At 38.3% G+C, this 26572-nt stretch overlaps 1 protein-coding gene across 3 annotated transcripts in view; it reads left to right on the top strand.

Moving 5' to 3' along the window:
- The window catches only part of LOC128733871 (steroid hormone receptor ERR2), a 69221-nt gene that overhangs the window by 13476 nt on the left and 29173 nt on the right, over positions 1 to 26572 (top strand). For 2 of the 3 annotated variants that reach the window (XM_053827727.1, XM_053827734.1), the window contains exon 2: positions 7114 to 7142. Coding sequence is in view for 1 of the 3 variants with exons in the window: in XM_053827718.1 (XP_053683693.1) it covers positions 20166 to 20192 (27 nt within the window). In the remaining 2 variants the exon portion in view is untranslated. Of the gene's footprint in view, positions 1 to 7113; positions 7143 to 19208; positions 20193 to 26572 lie in introns of those variants that run through there. The other variant, XM_053827718.1, reaches the window with a different exon arrangement.

Genomic DNA, 26572 nt, shown 5'->3' on the forward strand with positions numbered 1-26572 from the left:
TTTTGAAGTGTAAGATATAATGAACATAATGATAGTGGTTGAACCATAACGCTGTTGAAAAATTCTGCATTTGGATTATTTTTTATACTTTTTACTTGCGATATAAAATATTCGCGATCATGAACGTAAACTCTTTTTTGGGAAGGAAGGAATGTCTGATGCGAAGAATGATTAATTGAGTGAACTGGAAAATTTCGATGTAGACCAAAAATATATCGGGTTGTGCAATGTCAGGTAAGACACGGTCTTTCGATTGGTGCTCGACTGTTTTACTGACTAAACTACCGGAACCCGTTATATCAGGTAGTGTTATACCAGAATTTTCCCAAGTAACAATTAGGGTTTTATTACACTCTTATGATGGCATTTAAGACCAAAATTGGCCTTGAAAATCGAGTTATATAACAGATTTTTAACAATAGTTTCTTAGTTCAGAAGCGTGATAAGTTTTTTGATTTAATCCACCTAGTTGTGAAAGGAACCTTTGTTATACGGTCTTGCTTACTATTTGAGATAGAAATCGATACGTCTAGATAAACATAATTCATCTGATGGATAACGTTGCGTTGTGCGTTGGTTTATATCACATAAAATTTCCGGAAATTGAATGAGTTTACAAAATTTGAACAAAATAGAAGCACTTATAAATTTTGAAAGATCCTTTTTTCATGAAATTGCTAAGTAAGTATAAGTAAGTTGTTACTAATTTGAGTACTTTGTAAGTGGAAATATCATTCTTTATCATATACATGGCGTAGTAAAGGTCTATTTTATAGGTTTTTGAATTATGCATAATTTCCTGTAATGCCATTCTATTTGATTCACATCAATAAAGTTTTTTTTTAATTAATTTCATCAGTTTTAACCTTCAGTTACTCACACTGTTGTATTTTGTACAACACGTGTATGTTTTTGAATGCCATATTGTTATAAAGCTACAAATCGTTGTTTAACAAACGTATATTCTTCTATAAACTTGTTATGAGTAAAATGACATAATTATTCGATGCATTAATACTCTAAATTGTTGGGAAAATAGATCAGCATGAAGCGACATCACAGAAACGAAGCAATCAGCATGTGAGGTGTACAGCAATTGACCCCAACCCTCAACTGGAATTTTCTCTCGTTTCTTCATATGGGAAAATAGTGTCTGTATGCAGCAAAACTATCAGCAAATGTTAAACGTTTTAAATGTATCCGTCTGTCGGTAGTCGAGTAATTCGGGATCAAAATTAGGCTATTTTTTTATAATCAAAGTTCTAGAGTTCCTAAACAAGCAAACATAGAGGTATACTATATTCAGCAATGTTGTGTATTTTTACTATTTGTACAACTTTGTAATAAATGAAAAAGTCATACAAAATTTACAAAAAAAGATAAAATAGAAAAACTAATTTTACAAATTCATATACAATAAATAAGATTTTTCTGTCTTCGCTTGTATTTTTTGGATACCAGAATAGTAATCATTATGCTGGTGGTAGGTGAGCGCGTGAATGCCCTCTAGAAAATAGTACCTTGCTGGCGGTACGTACCGGGAACCAAAAGAGTATCGTAGAACGGATTTCAAGGATGATTTTGAAGCTTTAGGTCAGTATCTAAATTGTTACGCAGCGGTTTTTGAAAATTCGAAAAATTATCAAAATTGCGGCAATTTTTCCAAAATAAAGGTGTTTTTTCATCAAAAATCGCCAATCAAGAGCTCATAAAAAATTGAAAAATAGAGATATCAAAAAACGGCTACGTAACAATTTAGATAATTCAGTTTTACATGCTGAAAAAAAATTTCAGCCAAATCGGTCCACTAGATTCTGAGTTATACGTACCGCCAGCTAAAGAAACATGGTTTCGGGGAAAACGCGTTCAAAGTTTCGTACAGCAATGGGCTTCCCTTGAGGTGACTTCACAATATTTGCCGTAAGTTTTCAACGAGATTAGATATTAAAAAATCCTTTTGGCATTGCATTTCTGAAGGTATAAGCGTCTTGAAAATGCAAAAAAAAACATTCGATTTTTCCGACTTACCCCCCCCCCCTAAACCTGATATTCCGCATGAGGTGAACTTCCCGGCTATGTGTTCCCAACATGTTTTGCTGAATGTGATGGAGCATTATCAAGAAGAAAAATGGTCCTGTGTGGCTTCCTTGGTTGCAATTCTTAATACACTCAAGTACTTTGTTTTATTTTTCTAATTATATTAAGAACGGGGCAACTCCTCAGGGCCCATTCATTTATTTTTCAACCCATTTGGGAGAGGTCCAAATTCGTGACGAAGTTTGTCCCTAAGTTGCACCGTTCATGAGTAATCGTAAAAACAAACCGTGTAAAAAAGACTGGTGTTCTAATTTTATCTCTTCGTCGAGCTTTCATACCTTAAAATATCGTATTCTTCTAGTTTTATTCGGTCTTTCGGTCGATGTACTGCCCATAAATGCATAACAGTCCCATCTGACTTTTCACCACTTTTGAGATAAGCCTGGGAATCATCTTTAAAACTGTTCTTTCAATATTTCAAGCAAAAAAGTTATGTTTGTTCCCAAGATAATGAAAAAAATATCAAACTATGTCAGTCCCATATTACAAATAAACGCATAACAGTCACAGTAGTGAAAATATATGAATAAGCATTTGATTTTGGAAAATCCTGAACCGATTTGACTGCAACAACTACCAAACGAAAGATTTTATGGCCTACAGGAACACTATTGAGGAGAATTAGGATCGGATGTACGATTCCGAAATTACAGTGGGAACAAGTTCCGGAATATATGGGGCTTGAACATAGAAGCACCTTGAATTACAACAAACCCATCATGTGACACCGATAAATACACGGATTTGTAAATCTAGGCTATTGGTAGTCGTACAAAGTGTTCAAGACGTCATTGGCCACATCTAAACTTGTCCGTGAATGTTCCAGATACCTCTGCGGGGATCAGTTTCTGAATTTAACTAAAATACAACATGTGACATCTTTAAGTCGGTACTCGAAATTGCAAAACTAGTTTAAAATAGTTCATTTGTTGTCACATATAGTGTCCAGGATCACATTGGTCATACTCGGACACGTTCTGGGAATGTTCCGGACATACAGGAAAGCGACCAGCTTCTGAGTCAATCGAACCCTATCATGCGACCTCACTATAAACTCAAGATAACAGATTACAATAAAAAGGACAAAAGGCCAGGAAGAGATTTGAGTCAAAAAGGACATTTTGCACAATTAAATCGAACGAGCACGTGAATTATCAAAACAACAATGACACGTGGTCTTGAAAATACTGCCGAGTCACCGACAACGCAAGGACCAAGGCATGCTGTGCCCTGTGCCTATGACTGTTATGCGTTTATTCTTGCTTATTCAAGCACAAATAAACGCATATCAGTAACTTCGGCAGTTTTTCTAAGTTTTGGAACAAATTTTAGGTCACTTGTGAACAAATTGCTTGTAAAAGTATTCTGTTATGCACATTCAAGTGATATTATGACGATTTGGACGATTTGTTTCCAAAATCAATTCAATATTAAAGAAAAATTGTCGTGGCTTCAACAGCGTTTTTCGTAGTTGCACGTTTTTGCAGATGTGACTGTCTTCCATTTATGGGCAGTGTAGGTAGGTCTACTTGACGTGAATTATTGTGCTTTGGATCGTCAAAAATGATATGAGGCAAAACAACATTCTCTTGTACGAACAAAACTTTTATAGTGACCATCCGCCTCTTGTTCAACAAATGTGTTACCTATCTGCCAATCCTGTGAAAAATCCCTATTTCGAAAAATGGTTCGATATTCGTGAATTATCTTCATCCAACAAATCATCTATGTGCGTTGGTTCGTGGGTGTGTGACGGTTGAACCCAATATGTCTCTATTTCTCGTTGCAATCCTCGTACGCTCCCAAAGACGATCGTATAATGACATTCATGATGGTGGTGATACTACCAATGGGAGCAACAATGATGGTGACGATGATGAATATCATCAGTCTCGTATATGTAAACTTGCTGTGTTTCACTTCACTAATACCATATCAATTTCATTAGCCGTGGAAAAGTGTACGTCAGTACCGAGCTAATTGACAACATTAGATTGGTTCGAGCTGTTTATGAGCAGATAGAAAAAAAACTGATCGATGCATTTCTATATTGACATTTTCGCTAGCTTTGTTTTGTAATTTTTTATTAATAGGGATGTATTCCACACGTCATCCGCGAGCTGGGGTGAAAGTCCCTACGGTTCGTCTTTAGTTAGTAGTGTTACTGGGTTCGCTTTACCACACAGTGGCATAGGGTTTGATTTGTGATCAGATTGATGATCCTCTATTAAAATGTATCACCTCAGGGAAGTAAAATTTGAAAATGTTGTAGAGCTGATTTTTTGAGACAACCAAGTTTCTTTTATTTTATTTTATAACAATGTTTTTGTATGGTAAACTCTGCCTACCGTTTGTTAGCAGGTGAGAAAGTAACGTCCGATTTACGGGGATTTGTAAGGTTTTTCTTTTTTTTTAAAGCATGGACAAGGAGTGATGTGCCTTTAATTATAGCTCCAATTTTCTTTTAATTTCATCTCTATTCTTTGCTTGGGGTAACGGTATGATGTGGTTATTGCGCTGGGCAGAGATATTAGTTATCCTCCGTGCCGTTTGGACCGTCTCAATTGGGGCGGGTGGTCGGAGTCGGCGAATTAAAGGTTTAAAGAATTTTAACCATTTAACGAACAACATCGTAAAAACGATGCAATCAAGCTAATGATTTTTTATGAAGGTCACTGAAAAGAAACTAAATTTTGATTTTTATGCAAAAATAATTATCTGGACGAGCGCCAGGTAAGAACTGTTCTGAATTGCTCTTTGTTTATATAGACCAAAATCGTGTTTTTAGTCTTTGACCTTGAAATGCGGTCAGGCTTAATATTTTTTGAAACGGTGGTACTACAATAATTGTCTTACCTCAATTATTGATGGAGGACCTCAATTATTGATGGACGGTAGGGAAAAGTAATGAATTTTTTTTTTTGAGTGGAGGGTAAAGAGCGGGAAGGTGAGGAGGGGGAGGGGGAGGGGGGTTGGTAGCAACGTTTAACAAGTAGTCGTTGTGACTCCTACCTTTTGTCCAATGCTGGAAGGTGCATGGATCGAACCAAGCTATAACCTAAGATTATAACGGGATTTGAACTCACAACACCTGCCAAGGCATGTGGCTCGCTGGTTCCACTACCGTCCCTTAATCAATTGTAGAATCACCATTTCAAAAAAAAAATTGGTTTATATGTCCAGCGCTTTTCCCAGTCTTTTTTCAGTTCAGATTTATTACATAACTCGAATAGAGCATGTAAATTACTCATAGAAAAATACAGTGTGACACATATATATTCGAACAAAAACAAAGTCATATACTTTTATAAATAAAGGCTTTATTTTGAATGTTAGTTTTAGAAGTTGTTTACCCATAGATACAGAACGCAACAAACAATCTTTGCTCTATTGAATCGCGTTTTGCCTGAATAACACGCTTCAAACACGTTTTGAAGTCGTTACATGCGGCGCGCACTACTTCCATCGGAATATCATCCCATATTTTGTTGATAACTAACTTAAATTCATCCAAATTATGATATTTACAATCCTTGAGTTTTTGCTGTATATACCCTCATATACAAAAATCCAGAGGTTCAAATCAGGAGAAGGCCATTGGAGGCCATTCCTTTTCCGTAATGAAATTGGCTTTGAGCCACATCTGCACAAGATTTGCAGTGTGGGAAGGAGCTCCACCCTGTTGGAAGCAGTAATATGCTTCACCATACATTCCCCGAACGTAAGGCATCAAATTTTGTTCTAAGACCATTTCTAGATAGTATATTGCATTAACTTTCACACCCTTTTCAGTAAATACAAGGGGAAGTTTTCCTTTCTTTTTTTGTCAATAGTAAAGTTTATTGTATTTTAGTTTTTACAGATCAAATTGTAGTTCGAATCTTAAAGTACCTATATCTACCGTATTACTAGCTTTATCGATGAAATTTATATAATTTGCAATTTTTTTCAAAACTGCTACTTTATTTCTACAGTTGATTCCTCTCAACTCTTCTTCCTCTGGCTTCATGATATCACGAAATTGGGGGCGTCTGTGTCCTAGTTTAAACGGTGCGATCGTATCCTGCAGCAGTTTCCATGCGGTTGTTACACGGATGCATTCTTTGAATTTGTGCTCGAGTGTTTCGATTGGCGCTGTACAGTATGGGCAGTTTTTACCATCCGCTCTTCTGCTGACAAACATTAAGCGTCGGTACTCTATTTTTCCGTTCGCCATCAGGTACAATATCGTTTGTTGTGTCGATAGTCCTCGCGTGCGTAAGATGTTTTTCCAAATTTGACGCCTGTTGTCCCTTGGATTTTGTCGTTGCACCTTTGGTTCTTCCGTACCCTCCACGTAGTGCTGGTAAATGGAGATGGCTGTTGGGTTTTGTTATAGATGCGGGGGAAGAAGCGGTAGTTGCTGCTTGATCATGCGAAGGCATGGGCAATTGGCGGGATTAAGGTTATGTTGTATAATGCTCCCTTTATAGAAAGGGATTGAGTCTAACTCAGTGATATGCATATCTGAAGTCATGATGACACACACATAGCTTTAGTTTGATTGTATAATTTGTCTATGCCGTTGTAGGCATAAAATGATTTCTGTTCGAATATATATATGTGTCACACTGTAAATATGAAAATAAATGGTTGGACATGAGTAAATTTTTTTTTTATATAAAATCAATTGTCTGTAGCCTCTATAGCATAATGAACTCGAAAAATGAAAAATAAAGAAAGTATTTGTTTTTGCTTGTTTAAAAATGTCATTGTTTTTTCGCCACTCTCGGCCCCGCTTCGATTGCCCAGCATCGGAAGGACAAAACCTTTATAAAATATTTGTAAAGGCCTTATCAGGGCGCAACCCCTTTTCAGCTATTTAATTATAAAATGAAAGCGTATGCCATTATTTTCTAATGCTGATTGCGATGGGAAAGTTCATCACGTTCCCACAATGCTGAATAAGAACGATTAGATAAACCTGTGCTCCATTTTGCTTATATGTTTATTTAAACTGTTTTTTTTTCTTTTCAGATTTCTGACAAAAAAGAAAGGTTCATCCTGTAAGTATTGAAATCGTTGTAAAATGTGTATTGCTTTGTTTTTGAAATTTTAGCTGTAAATTAATACTTCGGAGTTTAAACATAGATATAGTTTTATTCTTAATGCAAGAATTGTAAAGTTTTGTTTGCGCCAAATCATTTTTAAATTTAAGGAACAAAATAATACCGAAAAAACATTTCTAGGAAGATTCGTTTAGCAATTACAACGAAATCATATTGAAAAGGTAAGAGATAAGCCGCTGTTTTGAAAAAGTTTATCAATTGATTTGCTCGATTAACGCCGACTGTTTAAAAATAACAAATAGTCAACCGACAAACACGTTTCTCAACACTGTAACCTTATCATGCCGATCATGGTTAGCAGTAAGCTGAACTAGTTTGACCATTAATGTTTATTAATGTGTTTTACTCACTATTTTAATCAAATGAGCTATCAATCATTTTGCTTTCGATTTATATAAGAAAACAGCTCGCAAACACGGCGCTTATTTTAGTATGAAAGAGACCGTCATGTGTAAAATTTTTCCAACATTTCGAAATTAATATGTTAGCTAACTAGTATTCTACGAGTATCTAATGGAAACCTTTATGCACTTGTAAAGTTAAGCTAGTATTCCAGTCAACCGAGATTCACGATTCATGTACAGCACAGTTTAATCTGCGACGATACAAAGTTGGTCGGGTCAGCGAGTAGCGTACAAATATTTTTGCGACAAACTGCCAGCAACCAAAACAAAAAACAAAACTTTATAGATAGATGACATTTCCAGTCCCGACTTTTTAATAATTAGCGTTCTTTTTCATTTGCCTGGATTATTTGTAGTACATTATTTAGTACAAACTGCGATACCTAGTCCCGCGATCGGACGGCCCTCTCGTAACTGCCGAAACATCGCACTTCGAAATCAGCTCTCTGTTCCGAGTTAGACGCTGTTGTATCCCGCTTGATAAGGTGACAGCTGCGTACGTCCCTCTTTTCAGTAAGATTATCTAGATATTTTTTGCACTAATCGACTTTTGTTGGCATACATTTTCTGCTTTTCTTTGATTGTAGGCTTTTTCTACGATTGCTCTGTCGGGCTAGTAGATTGGAAATATTTATTGGGACAGTCTATATTAAGGGGAAATTAGCAGTCATTAACTTTTCGTCGGAGAGCCCAATTTCGGAAGCAGTTTTTGGGCCCAAAAGCGGGGTTCTGTTCGAAAAAATGTAAATACTGCTTTCTTTTTGTCAATCTGAACAAAGCGAATATATTTTCATGAACAGAATTTTTGTTTCAAACAAAAAAACTGCTTATGAAATTGGCAGAATCGATGACTGCTAATTTCACCTTAAACATTCATAAACTTACGTTGATTGAGCCAAAACGCATGCAAGTTGCTACCTGCTTTCTGTCGTAGTTACCAAGTTGCATAATTTTACAGTTGCTGCTTTTTGTTCAAGTCCTATTCCGGTCCAGACAAATTATGGTGACTGATATTCCGGAATCTAGATTGGATGTAAATTTGAGGGTCAGATTCAGAATATAATTTGAAATGCATATTGTTCAGAGAACACATTCGATTAGATCACGAGTTTTTGTTCGTTAGACGGTATGTCGATCTTGATCTTGAAAACTATCAATTTTACGGTTGCAGAAAAATTTAGGAAATAGTGAAAAAGCGAAATAAATAAGCTATTATCAGATCGCTAATGCTTGTCATGCACATGATTTAATATTACTTCACGCTGTTCGACATTTTAGAATTTGAATGAGATTATTTCCAGATTTTGTGTCTATTATTTTAATCCGAGAATTTCAATCTGTTTTCGGGCAACTGATCAGCTGTGAGTGCGGCGAGTAGAGTACATATAGAAAATTGGCTCAAGATTGATCTATACTCGTGAAATCGAAGTCTGCCGTTTGCATTTGGCTGTGAATTATTTTACCATAGTATTATATGAATTTAGAGGTCTTTCAAGGTCTTCGCCGAATCGGTAACGAACCGGCAGAATTTGAATAACTAAGAAAGTGCTTAGGAAGTCATACTCACATGAACTGGTATTATCGGTCAGCATCATCAGGCCTTGTGAATGTTTGGATGTAATTCCAGTGAAAAAGATTGTAACAGTCACGTTAAAGGAAACGTGATTAGAGTTTTCCGAATTACTCGTAATCAAAACTCATGATCTACGCGGAGCCAAAGAAAGACCAGATAGACGTATGTTATATTTATAAATCGATGCGAATAACTGCGATAATTATGTTTATTTACCGCATCTCTGGCGCAGGTTTTCTAAGAGAAAACACTGCGGTAAGTGGAATATAATGTAATATTCGTCATTCTTTTATTAGCAGCGTACAGTAATTTTCCAGGTTTTCCTGTAATATTAAAAATTTAATTGAAAACTTTTATTGTTTCCTTCTATGATCCGTAACACGAGTTTGCTGATAAAAAATCCAAATTTTGGAAAATATTTTCTCCAAAAAATGGACAAGTGCGTCAAAAAAAAAATTTTTTTTTCAGTAATAGCAGCCATTGAAACAACCTTGTTTATTGTTTGCTTGGTAAACGTTTGGAGAGCACTTTTATAGACTAATCTCATGTTTTTAGTCTTGACGTTGAATTGCGGTCATACACATAATTAATATTTTTTGAAACGGTGCTTCTACATTTGATGAAGGGACGGTAGGGGAAAGAAATGAAAATTTTTTGGTGAAGGAGGGGAAAGAGCGGAAAGGTGAGGAGAGGGGGAGGGTATTGGTAGCTACGCTACAACAAGTAGTCGTTTTGACTCCTACCTTTTGTCCAATGCTGGAAGGTGCATAGGTCGAACCAAGCTATAATATGAGATTATAACCGGATTCAAACCCACAACACCTCCCAGGGCATGTGGTTCGCTAGTACTTGTACCTTTGAACCATAGAGGCGAGGGACAAAAGGAAACTGCAAAACCCACTTATTAAGATAGCGACGCGCCTGGTTGCGTTTTAGACACAAATTGTGCAAAACAAAAATTTGTATCACCCTATTAGGCGGTATCTGTATCACCCTATAGGCGGATTCACGGTCACCCTAATAATTATGCATTTTTACGCTATAGTAAAATATCGCGTTTTTTAGGTTTGGTCCAACTGATTCATATGAGTAGAGTTTTGTTGCAATTTCATCAATCATTTTTAAATATCTTTGGACTGGTAAAACGAATTCTTATGGTTAAAACCTCTCGTTTGATACTGAAATGATTGAAACTAGATGAATAATCTTGGTTAAAATAATTATAAATTATTGTTAATTTTGATGTGTTGTACGCGATTGCTCATAACTTTCAAATTAAACGTCCAATCAAAATACAATTCAATAGTGACCTATCCGGCTATATTATTACCTTTCAAAGGAGACTCATACCGCATAAATCGGTTTGGCCATCTCTGAGAAACAGGCGATCATTTGTACCTAGGTAAAACAAGTTTTTGAAGCGTAACTTTTGAACTACTTGTTTGTTTCCAATAAAACTTCTTGAGAAACTTTCCAATCGAAAGAGCTTTTATTTGATACTAAGATCGTTGGAATCGGTTGAGCGATCCCAGAGAAACCTGTATCACGTAGTTTTCACATTTTTGCTTATAACTATAACCTTCGTCTTTAATAAAACAAAAAAAACTTAAACGAAACGCCATACCATACCGGTTTAGCCATTGCCGAGAAACAGGCGATCAAAAAAATCATTACACACACACAACCTCAAAAACGCGAAATTTTACGCAGAACCAGAAAACGCGTCCAAAGATCCAGAACTGTAGCAGATCGGGAAGAGCGTAGCCAGGTATCACGAGCACGTCAAATTGTTCAACACCTTTTCCTTCCGACGCACGCCCCTACGATGTGGCCAACAACACCGTACGTTCCAGAAGAGAGGGCTAGCGCTGACGGTCTACAAGTCTCCATCGATGAAATAGTGGCAGTGGCAAGACAACTAAAAATCAAGAATGCCCCTGGTCCTGATGGGATTCCTAACGTGGCTCTTAAGGCAGCAATACAAGCGTTCCCGGATTTGTTCATGACCGTGCTGCAGAAATGCTTAGAAGATGGTAGGTTCCCGTACAGATGGAACATCCAGTAGCTAGTGCTGTTGCCGAAGCCAGAAAAGCCTGCGGGGGATCTATCGTCATACAGGCCTATATGTCTACTGGATACATGCGAAAAACTGCAGAGGATAATCCTGAATAGGCTTACGAGGCATACAGAAGGTGAACACGATCTGTCAAATATGCAGTTTGGGTTCCGGAAAGGGAAGTCCACGCTGGATGCAATTCGCACAGTGATCGAGCGAGCCGAGAAGTCGTCCAAACAGAGGCGAAGAGGAGGTCGTTTTTGCGCCGTTGTAACGATCGACGTAAAAAACACCTTTAACAGTGCCAGTGCCAATGGCCTTCCAATTGCCGAGTCCCCGCATAGAATACATGTCCCGAGATATCTATGCAGGATACTGAGGAGTTACTTCATGAAACGGACGCTTATTTACGAGACCGCTGAGGGGTGCAAGACGATGAACTCTACGTCTGGAGTCCCACAAGGCTCCATCCTTGGCCCAACGCTCTGGAACGGGATGTACAATGGTGTACTGTCTCTGATGCTGCCTAGAGGCGCGGTGATCGTCGGCTTTGCTTTGCGATGACATCGTGCTACCAGTGACATGCGAGTCACTGGAGGAGCTAGAAATGCTGGTGACAGAGGCGATTAGAACTATCGAGAACTGGATTCATGGTGCAAACCTACAAATCGCCCACCATAAAACGGAGGTTCTCAGCATCATGCTCGTGGAAGATAACGACTGCTACGGGCGAAAAAACACCAGAGGACGCAGCGACACCAGTCTGCCAGAAGTGCAGAGAGACGGTAGAAACACCACAGCATGTGGTTTTTGAATGCCCTCGATTTGCCGCGATAGGAATGGAGATGCAGGCCCTGATGGTGGAGAAATAATAGTGGGCGAAATGTGTCGGGAGGAGAGCATGTGGAATGCCGTCACCGGCGTTGTAGCACAGATTATGTTGCAACTGTAACGACAGTGGAGAAACGACCAGCGAACTACCAATCTCGATTAGCAGACAATCTTGACAGACACATCGGTAGAGCGACGAGCGCGACGGAGCAAACCAAGCTTGGACAGAAACACTACGAGAGCGGCCGTGGGAGGATGGATGTTATGTTGGTCGCTATCCCTGGATCGGTTCGCGTCTCGACAGGTGAAGTGGAAGTGCAGTGGCGAACTCGGCGGGGCAGTGCTGAACCCAACAAGAAACCCTGCGAGGGTGGCCGTGAGGAGATGGAAGTCATGACGGTCGCCAACTCTGGATCGGTACTCGTCTCGACAGGTGCAAGGAAAGTGGACGGTGAAGGAGTGAAGGAGAAGTGCAGTGGCGAACTCGACGGAACAGTGCTGAGCCCAACAAGAAACCCTGCGAGGGTGTCCGTGAGGTGATGGAAGTCATGCCGGTCGCCATCTCTGGATCGGTACACGTCTCGACAGGTGCAAGGAAAGTGGACGGTGAAGGAGCATGTAGTAGCATCAAAGATGGCAGAACCCTGCGAGGTTGAATGCGAAGGAGTGTACGTTATGCCGGTCGTCATCTCCGGATCGGGGTGTACAGATACAGCCTCCCCCCGCAGTAATACTTAACGGTAGTTCCGTGGGTTAAGGTCAGATGCCCGTGAGGGTTTTAGTAGGTTAGAGTCCGACACTGTGCCACGGGATGTAGCAATACATCATTAGTGTGCCTGGCAATGAGCATTTCCTCACGTAAAAAAGCACGCACACACACAGACATTGCTCAATTCGTCGAACCCTTTCGTTTGGTATATGTGACTTGGCCCTTCGGGGTCGAATCAATTTGTGTTTTTTGACCAATTTCTAAACCAAAAGCAAAAAACACTCAATTTTTTTTCGATTAAATTTTTTTTATTGTTTTCCGGGTCAACATTGTCGAGTGAAACGTATGCAGTGACTTGCTGTTTCTTTTTCGCATGTACTGAAATGTTGGCGACAAAAGCATGGCACCCATCACAAGCCCCTGTAATGAAGTAGAACATCAACTTGAAGTGCTTTTCATCTAAATGTAAACTCAAAATGAACTCGCGTACGTCTTAAAAGGCAATATATTGAGTTTTAACGCGTGATTTGACACAATTGTGTTGATATTCTACTGCATATTCTATTAATAGATACGCGGATTATTTTACTAAGTTAGTTCGATATCGTTATATGTTTACCAGTGGCCGGATGCTAGGGTTTGCGCTCCAGAGAAACGATTTTCTTTTTTGTTTGATGTTATTTTAATAGATCGCCTGATCGCATCACTTACCACAGTGAATCCAGTTCTGATCATACCTTCTTATACTAACACAATCTTCCTTCTCGTGATATTCGTGGAGGTGCAGAGGTAAACTCGGCCTCATAACAGCGAATGTTGAACTAACAATCCTTCCCTTCCCTAACGATCACAAGTACGTGGTCGCGCCGTTATTGATCTATTTAAAGTTGTAGCTACTGAATTATTGTACACTGAAGATAGTTAACTTTCCCGAAATGCTATCTGTGTGCTTCACTGTGCAACTTCATTAGCTCAGATCAATCGCAGAGGTGCAATTACGATGTGTGTGGTCGGTTCATGCTCATGCTCTAAAATTTGGCAGTGGCAATGACTGAGTGGCTGGAGGGGTGAAAACATGCTAGTCGCGAACGGTGTGGTTTGGCCTTCTTGTCCCTGCTGTGCCATGCGGGGCTCTGGTACGGTCGATCTTTGGAGATTACACTAAGTGTGTTCTGGCCAACATTATTAGCTTCGCTTACAACTTTCTGCCCGCTCTGTGTTGGAAATTGCTTGTGCATATACTCCGGTAGTAAACTAGTTAGAGTTGCTCAAATAAATCTTCAACACAAACGTAATGACTCTGTCATCATTGCATTGGTTCAGGAGCCATATTTTCGCAATGGTTATTTTCATTCGACGGATATTGAAAAGCAGAACTGTTTTCAGCAAACTTGGTATGACAAATCCCAGGGCATGTATATTGTTGCATAGCTCAATAAGTGCATGTCTTATTTCTGAGTTGACTACTCGAGATATTTGTGCAGTCACAGTAGACTTCGTCATGAATGATATCCGTAGGTGCTACGTCTACTGCTCTGCATGCTTACCACATGTCTCCCAGCGACGATTTCAGGAATGTGGTGAGATACTGCCAATCTAATGGGCTTCCGCTCGTTATAAGCACTGTTGCCAATGCGAATCACATCAATTGGACCAGCTCGAATATCAATCTGAGTGGCTCTGATTTGATGGAATCTATGGCCCCGTACAGAGTAAACGCGACACGACTTCGCTCACATTCGTTTAAATACGCAGCCCTGCTTCTGGCGACAAAGTGGTGCATATTTTAACGAATGTGAGCGAAGTCGCGTCGCATCGCTGTCGCGTTTACTCTGGCGGTACCCTATGAGTAACCTAGGAATACGGAACATTGGTAATTGTATTGTCCAATTTCCATACGAGCTGGTAGAGAGGAAGTGTTAGATATAGCAGACATGAGTTGGCACAATAGCATATTTCAAACGAGACACCAATATCTGAACATTGCTTTATGTATTTTGATCATGTGGGCGACTCCTTGAACGCTGTAACATTTCGCAATCCGAGGTTTTCCAACTAGGAACTCTTTAAGGAGAAAATCGCAACGAACTTTCAAGGATACGAACCGACGATTAAGTCAGCAATCGATTTGGATGTGGCTTTAGATGTCACAACATCTTCAATTACGGAAGCTGTTGGGGTAGCTTGCCCGTTGAAAGATTACTAATAAGACGACTGGAGGAATACCATGGTGGAACTCTCATCTCGCGGATCTAAAGAAGCGATGCAGGAGAGCGTGGAGTAAACATCATAAGGATGGCGTGAAACCATTCAAGCAGGACCGGAAAACCTATGCAAAAACTCCACATTATTCTGCAGTTTGTTAGTACAGATTCTGAAGCAAAGTTTCCAGTTTCGGTGAGACAAGACGGCGTAATAAAATACTGTCGAAATCGAAGGATTATCACGTTAATAATGTTCTAAATTCGAACAACGAATACTGTACGAACGATAATGAAATCCTGGAATGTCTCTTTCATAGTCGTTTTCCAGGCTGTGTGGAATCTGAAGTTCGAAACGATCCAGAAATCGTCGTAGGCAACTTACACTCATATGGACTTTCGCTCGGAGACTTGTCACAATTGAAGCGATTGAGTGGGCCGTGAACAGCCACTCTCCATACAAATCTTCTGGAATAGAGGAATTATACCTCATTGCTACTGCAAAAAGGATTCAAATACTTTAAACGCATTCTGAAAAGAATGTTTGTGTGTAGTATTGCTATTGGGTACATCCCAACTCAATGGCGTAAAATAACCATTAGTTTTATTCTTAAGGCAGGACGCGCGAGATATGAACAAGCAAAAAGTTTTGGGCCTAGCGGTCTAACATCTTTCTTGCATAAATCACTTGAGCGGATTTTTGACCACCACGCGAAACAAGCTTAGCAGAAGTTCCTCTTGATTCAGCTTAACATGCTTATCAAAGTGGCAAGTCTACAACCACTGTATTGCATGATATGGTGAATAAAATTGAGATTGCTTTTTCACGAAAGGATTCCTGCTTCTTTTGTATGCCAGAAGGGCACTGGGGTCAAAAATATCACTGCGACGGTCAAGAAGACTGTCTTTAGTAGCTGGCCCCGATTGCTACACAGTTTACGAATTGCTCATACCCATTGAAGGAGTTGTAAGACTGGTTGTAAGTCTAGGTTGTAAGACTGTGCCCCAATTAGGTACGTTAATAAAACCAATAACCTTCATGGGATGGAGTTTCCATTCAGAGTATGGAGTTAATGGGTAGCTTCCAAAGAAGCTGTACCAGGAAAACGCAGGAGCAAAACAAGTGTGCTGAACTTTTTAGTTCTAAGTTTTAAAAGCGGCAGATGTCAGTTAAAACCTTGCCAATTCGCTTTAAATGGTAAAGAGAGGGACAATGTCCGGTGAGGAGTGCCGTAATTGTTCACTACACGTTCACTACCAACTGGATGCTATTTCTAGTTTTTCTCAGGTCAGTAATTCGCTTTTGACAGTAGATATGAATGAATCCAGCTTAGGAACTTTTTTTGGATATTGAAGGCACGTTTGATAACGAATCTTTCGCCTCCATTTTGGAGGCTGTTCATCATCATAATGTGACCATTTTTTCGTCGTTACGGCAAGTAAGCATTGTGGTGGGATGTTGAAGCTGTGGACGAGGTGAAGTACGTGGGGTCCAATCTTGACTGGTCCACAAATATTGATTTCCGGATTAAGAAAGTGGGCGTGGTCTTCGTGCAAGACGTGGAATTGCAAGCTTTTGGGGGCTTAAATCTAAATACTTCACTGATTGTGCACAATCGTTGTGAGACCAATACTGGCGTATGGTTGTCTTGTAAGGGGGCGAATTGTGACTTTCCAGACAAAGCTAAACCATCTTCAAAGGATGTGTTTATTGACAATATCTGGAGCTATTACTACAACTCCTACTGTTATGTTCAATATTAAACCTCTACACTTCCACCTGACGTATTGCCTTCAGTTACCTGTGGATGGTACATTGGTCATACTCGATTGTGGTCGCAAATTGTTATTAATGACTTGTTTGCTCCTAGTGACGTAACGTTTATGCGTACTTTTCCATAAAGGACTTTCTCAAGTAACTTTCCTCCTAGAGAGGAGTGGTTGTCAGGCTGCAAAATTCTGCGTGCTCCGCTAGGAAACAGCCGCCTTTAGAACAAGTGCATGGAATAAGAGCACCTCACGATATATGTGCTTGTGTAGTACAATTCTCTTATCCACCCTCTCTTATTCCTTCTGTTTTCCTTCCCGTCCTCAGGTAAATAATGACGCGGGTAATATGGGCAAGACACAAATTTTTCACACGGTTGTGAGGAACGTGCTGTTCGAGCCACAGATGCTGATACCTGATATCTGATTTTTTAACAAAGTATGATCTATGGCGCCAACTACGAATGCGTGCACCTGTACATGCTATGCTATGCATAACATATGCATAATGTGTACAATTAGTATACGAAAAGGGTGAAATACTGTGTAAAATTTCATCAATTGATAACGAAGCATTTGGTGTTTGGAATCCTTCATTGTAACTTTACGTTTCCGTGTTCCTTTCCACAAAGTGTACTAGGTAGCACAAAAACGTCAAAATGTAGAAATGTATCGTTATTCAGCATAGAATTATGTTCTAATTAAAGATAATTATGATTTAAAATGTGAAGTATAAAATTATAGTATACAGGGATACCTCGATATAAGACAATTTATAATTTCTAAAAGTTGTCTCATATCGAAATTGTCTTATATCGAAACATGGTTTTTTCAAAAAAAAAATGCATTAGCGGTCGCCAGTTTTGCTCTGTGTTATGTGTTTACGGTTTTTGAACTATTTATTATTGTTTGAACTATTATTTTTTTTACTATTTTTGGGGTTATTTTGAAATAATGATCATCTTCATGGCATCGATTTCAGAATGGAAAATCAGCTCTGGTATCGTTATCAGCTATGTCAAAGGGATTTGTTTCGATATAAGACAAAATTGTCTTATATCGAATTGTCTTATATCGAGGTTGTTTTATAACGAGGCTGTCTTATATCGAGGTATACCTGTAGTATATACCTAGTAGAAAAAAACTAAATATACAGTCAAAGCCCCTTATGGTCTGGGTTGATTAGCGAATTCGCGTGGAGCACCTCCTAAACTTACTAACATTCTTCGCTTATTACATTATTCAAATACATTACTATAATGTAATCATCAGCAGAAAATGGTGTTAGTTTAATTTGCATTGCATGGCAAGTAAAGTATGTACTTTTATAGTGCAAAATTACCTAATTTGCGCTACTTATTTATCCGATGCGGTGCATTGTGCGTCGAAGAAGCTGGGACTAGTAATTAGTACCTAAATAAATAGCAATATTCCTTTATGATTTTTTGTATCATAATTCAGCAATTATTGTCAATAAGCGTCATTAATAATTGATAGAGTTTAATATATATCAACTCTTGGAATAAATTGTAAATTCGACGCACATATCTTTGAAAATATTTTCAAGTTGCATACCATTGGTCCATGCTTATCATGGAGACTAAAAATGAATCATTGCTGACGTTCATATGTTTAAAACATCTATTAGCAATTATCGTTCGCACAGATCTACCTTTCAGAAATTTTTAAACCTCGAGTGTCATCATACTTTTGTATAATGGTAGTAGCTATAGCATCCATTTTCAGTGTATCCGCCTTCCCTCATATATCCATCATGATTCTGCGGGGTCCCTTACCAAAACCCACACTAACAGCTGTTTCTGGCGTATTTGATGTCAGTGTATCAGTAGGTGTACGCCGCCTCGTGCCTTCGCGATCTTTGGGAAGCGACTCGCGATGTTTTTATCGTCGTTTCGAACTCCCCATTCAAAAGCGCCAGAGGTTTTTACACAGGCACAGTGATCATTTGTTTTTTCAACACTAGCCAATCATTAAACCATTGAACTGCTTGGAATCAATAACAGCACTAGTTTTAAACGGGTTTGAGTTGAAGAAGTAATACTAGATTTGCGTTTGAGCAATGTCCGCTTAAGGTGAAATTAGTCGTCATCGATTCTGCCGATTTCAAAAGCAGTTTTTTTGTTTGAAACAAAAATTCTGTTCATGAAAATATATTCGCTGTTTTCAGATAGGCAAAAAGAATGCAGATTTTACATTTCTATAAACAGAATCCCGCTTTTGGGTCCAAACACTGGTTCTGAAATTCGGCTTTCCGACGAAAAGTTTATGACTGCTAGTTTCCCGTTAAACTCAAATAGTATGACAGTATGATTTGTTTTTACTCAAATGCAACCGATGTTTTCTATCGTTGGAGTGCTGTAGTTGAGTGGTTTGACTGTACGTACATCTGGTTGTCATGATTATCGGCATCACCATCATCATCATCATCGTGATCATTACCGGCGTCATTCGACGGTGTACCGGCTGAAGTTTATATTGCTAGGCCCCGAAGCGCTTCAGCCAGAACAGTGAGAATATATGAAAAATAAAATCCGCGAATCGTATCTCTTTCAGTGCGAGACTTTATGTCGCTCGATTCGGATCTGATTCTACCCGTTCTGATCTTGGACCGAGTCAGAACTTGTACTGTATAATATTATGTTTAGTGCATAGAATCGGAATTTCCGGCAGGTTTTCAATGTATCGACAATTTTAGTGATAACTACAAGTGCTATGCTCTTTAGTTTAATCTCCTTCCGTGTTACCCTGGATGTTTCTTATGGTGTGCCTTGTTCTAGTTTTCTGAAATAGTCGTAACAGAATTTCATTTTAAGGACTCGTAAAGAAATACTCAAGTTTACCCATATAATTCAAGAAAACCAAATCCAGATATACCGAAAAGCCGTAAAATTTAATAACAATTTGGTGTTGTTTTCTACGTCTTGAGCATTTGTGTTACTGCGGCTGAAATAACGAGAATAAAAGTGAATTTTTGCTTTTCTTCTTCTGCTTTGCTTCCGATAGTCGGTAGGAGGCAGTTTCTTCAAAGTTGATGGAAGTGAACAAAACATGAAGTGGTGGTGCTGTCGGCTGATGTGTATAGAGTTCTGAAAATCACCGTTGATACGCGAAGAACTAGCGAAACTTGCAAGCGAATTCGACCAATAAAAGGAAGAAGTACACAGATTGTAATTATTACATTAGGTGTGTTTGCCTCGTTTTTTTTTGTGTACTTCTGGGGGTATAGCAGCAAGCGCAATATTTGTGTGTCAGTTTGGCTAGGTGAAGTGGAACCGGCGTCTGGTTCAAAGTGGTGTTTGTAGACGACTTCAGAAGCAAAATAAATTACAGAACCTATTTTCTGTTCTCACTATCATCAGTAGCTAGACTGCGAAAGAAGTGACTAGCTGATTTAAGTGATGATGGATAGCTGGATGCAAGAAGTGGTAGGTGTTTACAACTAAAAGATGAACAAGTATTAGTTCGCTTTACGTTTCGCTAGGGAAGTGTTATGCAATGTAGAATAAATGCTGTTTTTTCATTTGGGATCAAATGGTTTTAAGAAACGAATGAAGAGTATATTTTCACCATTTGAGGAATTTTATTTCTAGATTCAGAAACAATCGAACTCAATCAAAACGACTAGATAGATGGGGTAATTAATCTATTTTATACATTTTTAATCGAGCAAAAAAATTGGATTTTAGGCATTTTTATTGTGAGTTCAAACGTGAAAACCAAATCTATTCTTGCTTTTAATATACAGTTGGATTTCGAATTTGGCATGGTTCGATTTTGGCATGGTTCGTTTTTGGCATGCCTCGATTTTGGCAACAAAAGTATCCGTTTTTGGCAACACAAGATATTTCTCTTCCAAAAATATGCTTAAATATCAATCAGTTTCCGCATACATGCTTTAAATGCCGAAAAAATGATGCCCTAAGTGTGTTCATGAAAAAAAGTTATCCGGTTTCTAACAATAATATTTTTATTGTCGTAGGACTACGTCTTACCGCAGGGTGTCAATAACTTATTTGCACCGGACGGATAGCTCTTGTCGGACTTTTTAAACATAAAATGGTTGCAATCGGTGATTAATGATATTTAGTCAACTTTTAAAGCATTTACATTAAATTTTTTCATATCGAAAAAGGGTCTCGATTTTGGCACGGTTTCGATTTTGGCAACATAGGCGACACGCATTTGTTGCCAAAATCGAAATCCAACTGTATACGTTATTAATTTCCATGCAAAAATCTACGAAAAAAAACAAAAACGAAAGATAATTTTTTTGGCCGATTTTCGGAAACTCCGCTGTTTGAATTTCCATTTCTATTTCATGCTAGAAGCGTTAACTCAACTCGTATACTCATTTTTCAAGTTTTTCAGGCTGTAGAGCCCACAGACAATTGATTTTATAAAAAAATTTATCTCATATCCTACAAATTATTTTTTTGCCCCCCGATTTTTCAAGTCGATTTCCAAGGGGAGGGGGGGGGGATGACAAAAACTTTTAAAATGATTTGCAATGGCCAATAGATCGATAATAGATAATCTTAGCCTTTGTTGCTATAAGGTTTAAGCGAAGTCGTGATAACTGACACCTTGGCGAAAGAAAATTGAAGAGATTATATAATTGAAATGCAATAAATCGTATACTAAAATGATTTGATGTTAAATTGAGAATTTTTTTATATAACAAATCATAATTTCTATAGTCCGGTGAGTGAGGTCGCGTTGGGTCTAAAAGTCTAATACCGTTTTTGCTTTTTAACCTGGGTTAGTTCCAAACTTCCAATCCGACCACTGAATCAAAAAATTCATTTTCGGGAGAGTAAAAGTACGGCAGAGTAAAAAAACGTTTTCGGGTTGTCAGTGTATCGTTAATAGCGCGATTGAAAATGTAGAAAACCCCAGAGCGAACCCGACGTCTAAAAAGTTCAAACTAGAGGGAAACTAAGTTTAATCCGAGTGAATAAACAAATGTTTTGACAGCCGTTCGATTGGAACTGGGGCGAACCTAGGTTGGACCTAAACAAAAACAAAAACGATATAAGTATTTTATAAAATTTATCGAACAGTTTATGAGCTACTGGATGAAAACAGTAGGCAAAAAGACTCAGAAAATTTTATTGACATACTAGCTGACCCGACAAACTTCGTATTGCCACAAATAAACCTGTGTTGTACATAAATCATGAATCTCGGATGATCTTTGTCACAATCTCGAGTTTTGCAAGCCCCCCAGTGGGCGGCGCTTCCGACGGCGGGTCACCGGCAACACTTGCGACCGTCTCGTCCTGAATGATCTAGTGTTACTATAGATAGTTTTTGTGGTCTTGTATTGACTAATGTTTTATGGAAGAGTCTCGAATTTCTCGAGTTCGATTAGCTTTTGAGTTTCGCAAAAATTTCTGTTTTATTTGTATGAGAGTCCATATCCCCCTACCACAGGGGTGAGAGGTCTCTAACTATCCTAAAATAAATTAAAGACTCCAAAATCTCCCACATGCCAAATTTGGTTCCATTTGCTTGATTAGTTCTCAAGTTATAAGGAAATTTGAATTTCATTTGTATGGGAGCTCCCCTCTTAAAAGGGGAAGGGGTCGTAATTCACCATAGAAAAAATTTCTGCCATCTAAAACTCCCACATGCCAAATTTGGTTCCATTTGATTGATTAGTTCTCGAGATAAGAGGAAATTTGCATTTCATTTGTATGGAAGCCCACCCTCTTAAAGGGGAGATGGGCCATGACTCGCTTTCTAAAGAAGAGAGGGGTCTCAATTCACCATAGAAAAAAATCTTGCGTCCAAAACCACTTACATGTCAAATTTGGTTCCATTTGCTTGATTAGTTCTCGAGTTATGAGGAAATTTGTTTTTCATTTGTATAGGAGTCCCCCCTCTTAAAGTGGGGAAATCCATAGAAAATATACCATAGAAAATATTCTTGCCTACAAACACTCTAGAACTAATCAAGCAAATGGAACCAAATTTATCATGTGTTATGTGTGTTATAGGATTGTATAGGAGCCCCCCTTCCTAAAGTGGGGAGGGGTCCCAATTCATCATAGAAAAAAATTTTGTCTCCAAAAACACCCACGTGCCAAATTTTGTTCCATTTGCTTGATTAGTTCTCGAGTTATGAGGAAATTTGTATTTCGTTTGTATAGGAGCCCCCCCTCTTAAAGTGGGGAGGGGTCCTTATTCACCATAGAAAATATTCTTGCCCTCGAAAACTTTCACATGCCAAATTTTGTTCCATTTGCTTGATTAGTTCTTCAGTTATGAGAAAATTTGTATTTCATGTGTATAGGATCCCCCCCTCCTAAAACGGGGAGGGGTCCCAATTCATCATAGAAAAAAATTTTGTCTCCAAAAACACCCACATGCCAAATTTGGTTCCATTTGCTTAATTACTTCTCGAGTTATGAGGAAAATTGTGTTTCTTTGGTACAGGAGCCCCCCCTCTTAAAGTGGGGAGGGGTCCTAATTTACTATAGAAAATATTCTTGCCCTCGAAAACCTTCACATGCCAAATTTGGTTCCATTTGCTTGATTAGTTCTCGAGTTATGAGGAAATTTGTATGGAAGCCCCCCCTTTTAAAGAGGAGAGGAATTATAATTCCCCTTATAAAGAGGGGAGGGGTCTGAATTTACCATAGAATAAATTCTTGTCACCGAAAACACCCACATGCCAAATTTTGTTCTATTTGCTTGATTAGTTGTCGAGTTATGCAGAAATTTGTGTTTCATTTGTATGGGAGCCCCCCCTCTTAGTGGGGGGAGGGGTTTCTAACCATCACTAAAACCTTTCCTGGCCCCAAAAAACCTCTACATGCATACTCTCATGCCGATTGGTTCAGTAGTTTTCGATTCTATAAGGAACATACGGACAGACAGACAGACAGACAGACAGACAGAAATCCTTCTTTATAGGTATAGATTTCCGATTGAAAAAAGTTTTCCACAAAAAAATTCACGGTAGTGCAAAATTTCAAAGAACAGTCGGAAAACTTTCATATCGCAATTTTGTGATAAAGTTTTACCTGACTGTAAGGAATGACGAAATTTGCATATATATAGTATTATTAAATGACAAACTTTGCGTGTTGCTCGAAACAAATTCCTAATTTTAATTATATGTCCAATTTTACTACCAAAGCCATTCACTAATAAAATTTGAATCAACCTTGCTTTGAGAAAATTAATCATCTGTATAGAAGTATCGTCACAAGTAATAGTGATTCCTTGAGTTTGTCATGCAATCGTCTGGTGTTCATTGATTCGAATCAGTAATTCAGTTTCAATTCAATAAAATCAACTGGTCCACCGAGTGCGAATCAGGAACATTAGGGGAAGGGCGGTAAAGACGGACACCTTAAGGTCAAGAGTCAATATCTACTCAAATATAACTGTATTGATTGCAATTTTCATACAAACTGAAACTTTAAGTCTCTGTCTAATAAAGTTACAGCGTGAACTAGAAAATTTCTTCCAAAATTTATACTTTTTTTAATATTATAAACATTATGTATAAATCAGAGTTTCTGCGCATGGGCGGGAAAGACGGACACTTGATATGGGAAAGACGGACACTCGCGAAAAGGTGTCACGCGCCGACGAATTATCAGTATTAAGAAAGATTAACATATTTCATCATGTATTTAGGAAAGAATTGGCTTGGGAAAACCCCCTACCCAATTCCCCCTTTGAGCCAGGAAATAAAATGGTTCCCTTTTATAATCTTCAATATTTTAATTGGTGATGAATTAATCGTTTCTAAAAGTTGGCCTATTCCAACTGTTAAATGACTTCTGGATACTTTTACATGTATAATATGCAAGTATTTGTAATTGAAATCGTTGTTAGGCAAAATGAATACGGAATCTTTGTGTCCGTCTTTCCCTACCGTTGGGTGTCCGTCTTGCCCGACTTGGATACCATTTTTTCATACTTTAATAACTTTTTACTGAATATTCAAAAATTCACTAGATTTCCAATGGACATTCAGTGAAGGGTCAAACTAACGTAATGTCGTCGATATAGCACGAAAGTATTGCTTTTTAACGATTTACCAGCTATTTTCTTCACACACAAAATTACATCGGTTAGCGTATTTAGGCATTTTTTCTTTGTTTTGCTTATAAATTTGACAGCTGCGCTGCTAGAAATCGGCAGTTTAATTCAAAAGTGTTTATTCAGTCGATAGAAACATTTCCCATCATTGGTTTGCTTCAAAAAATTATTGTTTATGAAATATGATAAGTGTCCGTCTTTCCCGCAGTGTCCGTCTTTACTGCCCTTCCCCTATAGGAACGTTATATTATAGCAATATATGTACCTCTGGTTCCGGACACTATCGCTTTCATAATACGCAACCTATATCATATTGTTTTTGCCATAAACCGTATCGCTTCATATTCAATGTGTAAGGGCTATGCAAGTACTGGCTATGTAAATAAAGTTATTATTATTTAATTTTGGAGAATTATCTGTAGAAATAACATACTTCGGCTTCGAAATTTCAAACCAGAAACCAAAGCAAAGTCTTCCTGCTTCATTTCGCGTTCGAAACTTAACCTTCTATAATTATTGACAGATTTTGCATCCACCTGTCAGAGTGCACGATAACTGCGGGACTAGTACAGCGATGCCAGTCTCTTCCAGTCGATATTCGAACCTTCGACGATTGGTTTGTTAGACCAGTGTCGTACGTCTAAGCCAACTGAGAGGTTGCAAACCAAATCGCTCATAATTCTCTCTTATGGTTTGCTATCTGTGTTGGCAACAGCAAACAGCTGAGCAAGCTCTCACTCGAATGGCACATGCAGCTTGCGTAATGGTTTTTTTTATTTTGCTCATACTACGGGGCAATGTTTTGAAACTTCTTCACTGATAGCATAACCGAGCCTATCTCTATCGTACATCGGCAAACCACAACAATTATAAAATAAACTGCTACATATGCTATTGCCATTGATTAAGCTCCCGGTTCAAAAGGTGTGCATATTTTTTCCCTTCGTTTGGCTCAGTATATTGCGTCTCCAAATTATCTAGTCGAATAGGCACCATTTTTTCACCTAATGTTCCTTTGAATTAGGTTGAGTTATCATGCTGTTTATGAATTTATGGTGGTCTTTAATGTGTCATTCTATTGTGTTAATTTATTCAATATTTACTTAAGGGGGGCATAGGAGATTTGTAATCTCAGAAAATCGATTTTTCTTTTATTATTTCAAAAGATTCACAATTGGATTGATATTTGGATCGTTTGAAAAAAAAAGGAAAGATTTATAAATAATTCATAATTTATAGTTTTTTGTATTCTAAATTTACATTTTTCACATCAAACATTTACTCTTTTCCGAGAAAAAAGTAAGCCTAACTGCTACAGAGTCATTAAAAAAAGAGAAAGTACCGTGAGGTGCCCTAATTCCGTGTGACTAATTTTGACTCATAATACCGTGCATCTGATATTTAGGACAACAATCTCGCAACAAAACATGCACATTTCCTCCAACAATGCTTGAATGCTTGAAGTAGTATACGTTGAAACCATTTTTTCGAAAATATTCTGCATGTTCCGCAAGGAAACAGCCACCCTTAAACCAAGTGCAATGGAATTAGGGCACCTCACGGTACTATTTTTAACTGAACAAATACTTTTTATGTTTGCATCAAGGTTAGTCAACTTGGTTTGAATGTCCGCCATCTTGTTAGGAGATCGAAGTAAGCCGTGCGCGTATGGACGTCAAAGATTTTTGCGTTCGAATTTTTTCTTGTTTCTTGCAAAAGAATATTTTGTTCCACGGCTTAAATATGT

The sequence above is a fragment of the Sabethes cyaneus genome, chromosome 1, assembly GCF_943734655.1.
Source record: "Sabethes cyaneus chromosome 1, idSabCyanKW18_F2, whole genome shotgun sequence".
Classification (NCBI taxonomy): domain Eukaryota; kingdom Metazoa; phylum Arthropoda; class Insecta; order Diptera; family Culicidae; genus Sabethes; species Sabethes cyaneus.